The 10,435-nt window shown below is 41.8% G+C and overlaps 1 protein-coding gene across 1 annotated transcript in view; it reads left to right on the forward strand.

The window, feature by feature from the left end:
- CCDC64 (coiled-coil domain containing 64) overlaps positions 1-10,435 on the forward strand; it is a 135,353-nt gene that overhangs the window by 5,160 nt on the left and 119,758 nt on the right. Inside the window, exon 2 of the mRNA XM_011964415.1 lies at positions 4,131-4,346. Within this exon, the coding sequence (XP_011819805.1) occupies positions 4,131-4,346 (216 nt within the window). The remainder of the gene's footprint in view (positions 1-4,130; positions 4,347-10,435) is intronic.

Raw genomic sequence — 10,435 nt, forward strand, 5'->3', positions numbered from 1 at the left:
GCTGGAGTGCAGTGGCACCATCTTGGCTCACTGCAACCTCTGCCTCCCAGGTTCAAGCGATTCTCCTGCCTCAGCCTCCCGAGTAGCTGGGACTATAGGTGTGCACCATGCCTGGCTAATTGTTGTATTTTTGGTAGAGACAGGGTTTCACCATATTGGTCGGACTGGTCTTAAACTCCTGAGCTCATGATCCGCCCACCTGGGCCTCCCAAAATGCTGGGATTACAGGCATGAACCACTGCGCCCAGCCATAGACTATTTTTTAAAATGGTTTTAGGTTTCCAGAAGAGCTGTAAAGATAGTACAGAGAGTTTGCATATACCCTGCACCCAGCTTCCTCTTACTAACATCTTACAATAGTATGGTACCTTTGCCATAATTATTGAACCAGTACTCATGTGATTACTAACTAAAGTCTTCAATTTATTCAGATTATCTTAGCATTTATCTAATACCTTTTTCTGTTCCAGGATACCATATTACATTTAGATTTTGTGTCACTTTAGGCTCCTCTTAGCTGTAACTGGCAGTTTCTTAACCTTATTTTTGATAACCTTGACAACTTTGATATTAACTTTCTAAAATACTATATAACCCTGAGAAACGAAGAAGAGCATAAGCAGAACTTGACCTTCACACTTCCTGACAGTCTCCCTAGAGTTTTCTGGTTAATTTAGCACTTAATTGAAAATATAATTCTAGGAGAAACTTTTCTCGGGGCAGATGCTAAATTCTGTACAAAGTGGTAAATTCTGTATGTTTATTAATAGGAAAGCCTGGAATTTTCACAGGATTGGGAAACACGAAATAGGAAGTTTGTCTCATGTCCAAAGAAATACAAGGACTGAATAGACTGATCAGCACCACCTGTCCTCAGCCCTGCCCCCAAGTGGATTGGATTGTTTTAGTTGCTTGGTTGGGCTCTTCACTAACAGCTGTTTGCTGAATATTTTTAAATCACTCTGTTCTTTTAGAACACAAGCCTAATTTATCTGGCCTCTCAGTAACACTGTGATTACTGAGTTCTTGCCATTGCCTTCTGCTCAATCTTTTTCGTTTTGAAAAAATTGAATAAAACCAAGTATCACAATTTTAGGATTGCAATTAGCATTTGTTCCTGCGTTCCATCTTGCTGAAGTTTCTACAGTGACTAAAACATTCTCATTTTTGGAAGTTAAGCACTACAAGGGATGCATAGAGCAAAAAATTCTCATACTGATGAGAAGGCCCTCCCTTGTCATTTCTTTTCCCACATTGCTCCAAACAGACTGTATAGAATATAATGTGTCTTTTTCAACAGGTACATTCGAGTGGCTATTTCCAAATGAGTTGTCCCCTTAAAGTTGTCAACTTGGGAGTTTTCAGTGAAAACCGCCTTTGCCAGTGTGCTCAGAATGTTAATTTTCGATTGCTGTTTTTATCTTTTGGCACATTCTTTTGACTGCTCTCAGTCATGGCAAATTTTCATCTTTTTGGGGTTAATGACTTTCAGAATGATTCAAAAGTCACTCAACAAAGTAAGGAGAATAAGATGGCAGGATGAAGGAGGCTAATATCATTTTTTAGACACACCCCAGATGTGAAGTAATGGAACTTATTTTCTTGCATGACTGTAAGCTGTCCCTTATGGCTTTCCAAAAGAAGCATTCTGAAAGATATTTTGAATGGTGAGAACTTCAGTAGAGTGAGAGTATAGCCTCTCAAGATAAGGAGATGACTGAATAGTCTGAAAGAGAAGATTCATATGTGCATTTTAGCTCATTCAAACAATCTCAGTGCTTGATGTCAACCTTCAGTGTGTCAGAATTTCCTGTAGAACTCAGTATATATACATATACAGATATACACACACACACATGCGTAGATGCCTTAGACTTCAGTCTATTATTTATTGAATCACAATCTCAGGAATTGGGGTCCAGGGTGTATTTTGAATAGTTACACGAGAATGTTTCTGAGAGCACCAAAAGTTCAGGACCATTACTTTCACTTAGATTTCCTAGAGTCTTTGATGTATAGATTTGGCTGTTGTACATACTGTGCTTTTTAAGTAGGAGAACATACTCTTTTCAGAGGCGTGCATATTTATCTCAGAAACAAAGTTTTTTTTTGTTTTTTTGTTTTTTTTGAGATAGAGTCTTGCTCTGTCGCCCAGGCTAGAGTGCAGTGGTGCGATCTCAGCTCACTGCAAGCCCTGCTTCCCAGGTTCGTGCCATTTTCCCGCCTCAGTCTCCTGAGTTGCTGGGACTACAGGTGCCTGCCACCAAGCCTGGCTAATTTTGTTTTTTGTATTTTTAGTGGAGATGAGGTTTCACCGTGTTAGCGAGGATGGTCTCGATCCTGTGACCTCATGATCCGCCTGCCTCAGCCTCCCAAAGTGCTGGGACTACAGGCGTGAGCCACTGCGCCCGGCCACAAAAAGATGTTTTTATTTCCCTCAATCCAAAGGAATCTTGTTTTATTGAGCTGCTACATTAGACCATATGTACTTTTCCTGCATACCATCTTTCATATGCAATTTGTTTTATCAGTCTCTCCCACTAGAATGAAAACTGTGTACAGGCAAGGACCATGTCTGTTTTGCTTATTAGAACGTCCCTAGGGGCCGAGTGCGGTGGCTTACACCTGTAATCCCAGCACTTTGGGAGGCCGAGGCGGGCGGATCACGAGGTCAGGAGATCGAGACCATCCTGGCGAATACGGTGAAACCCTGTCTCTACTAAAAATACAAAAAAATTAGCCGGGCGTGGTGGTGGGCGCCTGTAATCCCAGCTTCTAGGGAGGCTGAGGCAGGAGAATGGCGTGAACCTGGGAGGCGGCGGAGCTTGCAGTGAGCGTAGATCGCACCACTGCACTCCAACCTGGGCTACAGAGCGAGAGACTCCATCTCAAAAAAAAAAAAAAGAATGTCCCTAGGACAGTGCTTGGCCCATAGTAGGTGCTCAAGAATGAATGAATGTACCAGAAATAAATAATGCAAGGCTTAATGGGCCATGATTTAAAGTAGCCCTGAACCTGAACTTGCCCTAATGATTTTGAATTACATTACTCTATATAGCAGCACGTATTTATTGAGCTGTGACTTAGAGAACCAGACAGAGTCAACTGACTTAGACAAGCCCTGCTTTGCCATTTACTAGTACTGACCTTGAGATTGTCACTTAACCTCTTCTGTTGCTTCATTTGTAAGAAGAGATGGTTAATTGAAAAGATATCTGGAGTTCTTTTTATCTCTGAAAAATTCTGTGATAGTAAGAGCCTGGTATTATGCCATGGATAATAGGTGACTCCATGGATAATAGGAAGCCTCCTTATAAAAAGTAGGGAGGGTGCGGGGCACGATGGCTCACACCTGTAATCTCAGCACTTTGGGAGGCCGGGCCGGGGGGATCACGAGGTCAAGAAATGGAGACCAACCTGGGCAGCATTGTAAAACCCCATCTCTACTAAAAATACAAAAAGTAGTCCCAGCTACTCGGGAGGCTGAGGCAGGAGAATGGCGTGAACCCGGGAGGCGGAGCTTGCAGTGAGCTGAGATCCGGCTACTGCACTCCAGCCTGGGCCACAGAGCGAGACACCATCTCAAAAAAAAAAAAAAATTACAAAAAGTAGCCTGGTGTCATGGTGCGTTCCTGTAATTCCAGCTGCTTGAGAGGCTGAGGCAGGAGAATTGCTTGAACCCAAGAGGCAGAGGTTGCAGCGAGCCAAGATCTTACCACTGCACTCCGGCCTGGAGGACAGAGCAAGACTCCACCTCAAAAAAATCAAAAAGGATTTTAGTTATGGGACTCATTTTTAGTTGTTTAAATGTGTAGTTCACCAGTTGATTAGATGACTGGCAAATTTCAAGTGAACTCCCTAGTCTAGAACCTCATGCCTAAGGATAACAATAAACATAATAACTTTTAAGTATTTTCAGTAAGAATGGCGTTCTCTTTGTGAAGCCAGCTTCTTCCCTGATGTGGAAGAAGGAATATCTTTGTAGCTGTGAATTGGGTAACTTGTCCTACGTGGTAGGGTGTTTTATTGTGTCGACTAACTCGGAAAAAGAAGTTAGGAGGGCGTGGAGATTAAAATAAAAAGCTGTGGAATTTTTATCAATGTTTAAATCCTCTTTACTTTTCACCCAGCACTTAGAACAAGAGAAACATGAATTGAGAAGACGATTTGAGAACCGAGAAGGGGAGTGGGAAGGCCGCGTGTCAGAGCTGGAGAGTGATGTGAAGCAGCTGCAGGATGAGTTGGAGAGGCAGCAGGTTCATCTGCGGGAAGCAGATCGAGAAAAAACACGGGCTGTCCAGGAACTGTCGGAACAGAACCAAAGGCTATTGGATCAACTCAGCAGGGTGAGTCATAAATTAAGAATTTAAGATGTAAAATACTAAAAGTTGAAATAGGCCGGGCATGGAGGCTCATGCCTGTGACCCCAGCACTTTGGGAGGCCGAGGCGGGAGAAGCACTTTAGACCAATTTGGGCAACATAAGGAGACCTCATCTCTACAAAAGTTTTTTAAAAATTAGCCAGGCATGGTGGCACCTGCCTGTGGTCCCAGCTACTTGGGAGGCTGAGGTGGGGGGATCACTTGAGCCCGGGATGTCAAGGCTGCAGTGAGCTGTGATCAGTCATGCCACTGCCCTCCAGCCTGGGCGACAGGGTGAGAGCCTGTCTCGAAAAAACCAAAAAGTTGAAATAGAGCTTCTGTGTAATGTCAGTCATATAGATGATAAGAGCAATTCTAATTTTGTATGCCTTTGTTTTTAACAAAGTTCAGTATTTCTATCTACAAGAACTTTGGTATTACTGAACTAGGGGTCAGGAGCCAAGATGCATGCTTGTGGTTAACAGACTTCAACAATCACTTAACTTGGGAGTTTTCTCATTTTTAAAATGAAGGGGTTGTGCTTAATGACTTCTGACATTTTTATAGCTCTGAAAGTTCATGATTACTTTACCTACAGAAAGTCTATCACTGGCAAAATTATGTTTAGTTAAAATATTAAAAGGTACTGTCTTTAAACTTTTTAAGCTTAGGGAAAATTTCTAGAACAATTGAGTTTTATTGATGTTGCATTTGTGAATGTACATTTTTTGTATTGTTTAAATATGAAAAGAAATGTGTATCTGTATTGAAAATTTGTTTTATTTCCACATTTAGTAAACATTCTTTATTTGTACCTTTCTAAGGTGGTGTCGTGGAAGTATTAACCAAAGTCAAGACTGTAAAATAATTTCAAGGAAGGAGGTTGAGGCAGAATAGATGGAAATCTAATTTAAATACAGAGAACATACCTTTTAAACAAATGCAGGAAGGTTAATAATACCCTGGTCTATAAATCCACTTATTTTAGAAAATTAAGACTTGGATTTACTATTGTTCCTCAGCCCTTCTTGTATATTGAAAATAAAACAACCAACTCTTCAGTTACCAGAGAAAAAAGAACTTCTCTGATATCATCCCTCAGTGCTGATGTTCTCATGGGAGCAGTGCCTGTCTGCATGGTTAGTGTTTGGTGCTTTGGTCTTAGGGAAAAGTGTAAATAGGGCAGCATTTCATAAATTCCTGGATCTTCCACTAATTTGATGGGTGATGCTGTATGAAGTTATTTCACTAGTTTGTGTTGTAGTTGCTTCCTGTAGTTATTCTGAGGCCAGTGAAAAAACATGTCTCACAAGAATATGGGAAGTTGGCCGGGCGCGGTGGCTCAAGCCTGTAATCCCAGCACTTTGGGAGGCCGAGACGGGCGGATCACGAGGTCAGGAGATCGAGACCATCCTGGCTAGCACGGTGAAACCCCGTCTCTACTAAAAAAAAATACAAAAAACTAGCCAGGCGAGGTGGCGGGCGCCTGTAGTCCCAGCTACTCGGGAGGCTGAGGCAGGAGAATGGCGTAAACCTGGGAGGCGGAGCTTGCAGTGAGCTGAGATCCGGCCACTGCACTCCAGCCTGGGTGACAGAGCAAGACTCCGTCTCAAAAAAAAAAAAAAAAAAAAAAAAAAGAATATGGGAAGTAAATGCCAACAGTAGGGAAGGGAGGAGAAGAAGGAAAGGTAGAGGAGAGGGAGAAAGAAAGAAGGAAAATGATGCTTAGTTATAGGAAAATAGTTGCAGGGAAATACCAGAATGTTTGTGAGAGGTGAGGATTCAGGCAATAGGTAGAGCTAAAGATCTCGCCTGCAGGTTTCCCATCTGGAGAATCCAGGCGCCGTTTGCTTGTCTGGGAAGTAGGAGTTGGACAGTTCAGGAAGTCACTTCACAGAGCCAGCTCAGTAACAGGATTTCTGATTCAGTTCTTTTTTATTTTTATTTTTATTTATTTATTTTTTTTGAGACGGAGTCTCGCTCTGTCGCCCAGGCTGGAGTGCAGTGGCCGGATCTCAGCTCACTGCAAGCTCCGCCTCCCGGGTTCACGCCATTCTCCTGCCTCAGCCTCCCGAGTAACTGGGACTACAGGCGCCCACCACCTCGCCTGGCTAGTTTTTTTGTATTTTTTTAGTAGAGACGTGGTTTCACCGTGTTAGCCAGGATGGTCTCGATCTCCTGACCTCGTGATCCACCCGTCTCGGCCTCCCAAAGTGCTGGGATTACAGGCTTGAGCCACCGCGCCCGGCCAAAACCATAGCGTCCCTGGGTGGGCTCAAATCTGATTCAGTTCTAAAACCTTTTTTCAGCAACTGGGAATGGAATCTCTATCCTTGTAAAAATGTTTGTATTTGACTATTTTCTTTCATTATTCATGAAAGATTCAACCAGAGAGGCCTGGCTAGATTGATTTGTTTGTTCAAAAACATTTAATACATACTTTGAGTAAGTGTTTCTTATGGAGACTTATAGAATGAATGCCACAAACCAGAAAAATTAAAGGGGAATTTTAAAATTTATTCGGGGCTAAGTTCATGTTACAAAATAACATGAGCTAAAGCAGACTCAGACCTGTGAAAGACAGGTGACCAAGAGAGATGAAGGGAAAAAGCAGATCTCAGCGTGACATAGCAAAAGCTCATGGAGCTTGGAATCTGACTCTGGTACTCATTAACGGGGTGACGTTGTTTGTGCCTCAGTTTCCTTTTCTTTAAAATGGGTATAAAAATTTATGCCTCATACAAGTACTGTTGAAATGAAAAATGAGATAATGTGTTTATGTTAAACAGTGTGTGAAGGTAAGGATTTGTTTCAGTGTTGTTGGTTATTTTACTAAAGCAGTGTCTTTATAATTTGTTCACTTTGCCTAATTTTTTATAGAAAATCCTGATAAGCTGCTCCTAAAAGAATGTAGGAGGATAACATTTCTACTAAATCTAGATTTTTGTTTTTCTCTCTGGCCTTGAATATAGGCCCTTGTTGGGTTTTATAGCTTTTTCCCTTTTTTCAAGCAGGACCAGCCCCTGGGGTTTCTATCAGCAGCAAGTTTAGATAGCTTTTTATTAACTGAGTATCCAGGAACTAGAGGAGTTAAATATTTTGAAGTGAATTAAGATTCTCTTAGGACAACATAATCAACAGAGGTAGTAGAAGGCTGTACTTTTCTTGTAGTGTTTATAATGTGTTTTTATAAATATGAAATGTATAATATCTAATATCTAAAATGTAGTAGAATATTTCTTTGATACCTTCATCCAGAGTTTACATACATCTCATTGGCTTCCTTGGCCTCCAAGGCTGCTCTTCTCTTTATTAATAACAGCTTTATTGAGATATAATTCACATACCATAGAGTTTACCTTTTAAAAGGTACAATTTGAGACTTAGTGCAGTGGCTCATGTCTGTAATCCCAGCACTTCAGGAGGTTGAGGCAGGAGGATCACTTGAGGCCAAGAGCTTGAGACTAGCCTGAACTATACAGTAAGACCCTATCTCTACAAAAAAAAGTGTTTAATTCTCCATGTGTAGTGGTGCGTGCCTGTCTGTAGTCCTAGCTGATTGCTTGAGCTTGGGAATTTGAAGCTGCAATGAGCTATGATCACACCACTGCACTGCAGCCTGAGTGACAGAGTGAGACCTTGTCTCTTAAAAAAAAACTTTTAAAAGCGTATAATTAGATAGATTTAGTTATTTACAGAGCTGTACCACCATCACCATTATCTAATTAGAGAACATGTCACCCTCCCCAAAAGAAACCCTGTACCCATAGCAGTCACTCATTTCTCCTAACCTTATAAGGACGCCAGCCATATTGCATTAGACCCACCCTAATGACTTCATTTTAATTTGATTACCTATGTAAAGACCCTGTCTCTAAATAAGGTCACATTCTGAGGTACTGGGGTTTGAACTTCAATATATGGATAGGGGAAGGGGAACATAATTCAATCCATAAGAAATGTGTTGGGGTTTTCTTACCAACAGATACAACTCTTGGATCTTAATCAGTGCTGTCTGTGGGAGGTGTTCACAGTAGTGTTAATTTTCTTGGGGATTCCATACACTTAATAACATATTTACATACCAAAGATACATAAGCCTTTGGCCATATGACTAAGAGCTGCCATGGTTCATGGGAAGATACTTAGAACCCTTAATTTTATTCTTTGAGAAAGTCCCAATCCACCTCTCTCATTACCCCCTCTAATGACTAACCTGCATCCTATTCCTTAGAGTAAAATATGAAAGCCTTTATTATTTTTTTAGATCTTCTTTAATTCAACATTCAGCAAATATTTATTGGTCAAGGCACTGGGAATACAGTGGAGAACACAAGTCCTCTGTTTTACGAACCTTGTAGGAGAAGATGTATAAATAACTGAACAATCCACAAGATGCAGATTGCATTAGGTACTATGAAGGGTGATTTGATGGAGACAGACTAGAAAGCAGGGAGCTTTTTCTACCTTAGAAAGAGTCAGTAGCGGGCAGGGCACCTGTAATCCTAGCATTTTGAGAGGCCAAGGTGGGTGGATGACCAGAGGTCAGGCGTTCGAGACCAGCCTGGCCAACATGGTGAAACCCCGTCTCTACTAAAAATACACAAATTAGTCGGGCATGGTATCGTGAGCCTGTAATCCCCAGCTACCCGGGAGTCTGAGGCAGGAGAATCGCTGGAACCTGGGAGGCAAAGGCTGCAGTGAGCCGATATTGCTCCACTGCACTTCAGCCTGGGCAACAGAGCAAGACCACATATTAAAAAAAAAAAAAAGTCGGTAGGGAAGGCTTCTGTGGGGAGACAGTATCTGAGATGAGACCCCACGGGTGAGGAGCCAGCTGTGGAAGAGCCAGGGGAACAGCATTCTTTGATGAATACTGTTAGATTGTAAACTCTATGACAACAGGGACTCCATCTGTCTTGTTTATTGTTATAAACAGGTATCTAGCAGAGTGGGCATTCAATAAAAGATGGTTGGTTTTGTGGTTGTTGTTAAATGATTATCTAAAATACCCAATAAGGAACTGTCAAGAATACACTACCCCTCCATGTACTCTGTAGAAGTGCACGCCTGACTTTCACACTCAGTCTTAGGCTGTGTGTATGCTGTTTGAAAACCAGTTGTCAAAAGATGCCATGGATGTCAATGCTTTGACAGGCAACCCATAGCTAATGGTGACTCAGTTGCCTAGAGACCTAATATTATTATCATAGATATTCCTGGAATTGCATAAAAAGCCAGTCTTCAATGAATTGAGAAGAGTGACTACATATGAGAATGGACAGAGCTTTTGTGCATTGATTTAAAGTCTGCAGGTCCTTTTGCATTGCACTGTGCTTCTCCATGGTCTGCAGGTTGGTCAGTTACAGAGAGACTGGTTCTGTAGTTCTCTGACTCTGCTGATAGGTATGGAAATGAGCCTTTCAGCTTTTACAAAAAATTTTTGTCTCATGGGATGACTGGCCATTATTTGGGTTTAGGTGTCATTATGGCTTTCCTGTCCTTCCTGGGAGCATACACTGGACAAAAGAACTCCCTGTCTCCAACTCTGTGTCATCTCATCTGTTCTCATGCTCCAAATGGTCTGTAGTATGGAGAAGGAGGCAGCCAGAGGTTCTCTTTTGGAAAGCTGAATGGTGATTGCATCTGAGCAGAGCCTCATGTAGGATATATGATTGCTCACTGTACAGCCCTGATGGCTTCTTCAAGAGTGAAACTCTTGAGAATTCACCTTAAAATAATTATTTTTTTTCTTTTATTATTTATTTAGGTATTGTGTTATATCCTTTTTGCATTTGTTTTCCCAGAGCCCCCTCCATTTATCCCTTTCCTCTCATCACAGTGCTACAAGTGTCTCTAACAAACCTCTCCCCAATTTCTCACATCCAGAATTGGGGTCATGTGCCTTGTCACTATGGCTTTGGGTATTACTACCTAATACCCAAAAGGAGAAGCTGTATTGGTAGCAGTGTATAAAAGGGGCTGTTTCAAAGGCTGAATGAAGCCAAGATGGATTTCTTTTTTTTTTTTTTGAGACGGAGTCTTGCTCTGTCGCCCAGGCTGGAGTGCAGTGG

This window comes from Mandrillus leucophaeus, unplaced genomic scaffold (assembly GCF_000951045.1).
Source record: "Mandrillus leucophaeus isolate KB7577 unplaced genomic scaffold, Mleu.le_1.0 Scaffold7, whole genome shotgun sequence".
NCBI lineage: Eukaryota > Metazoa > Chordata > Mammalia > Primates > Cercopithecidae > Mandrillus > Mandrillus leucophaeus.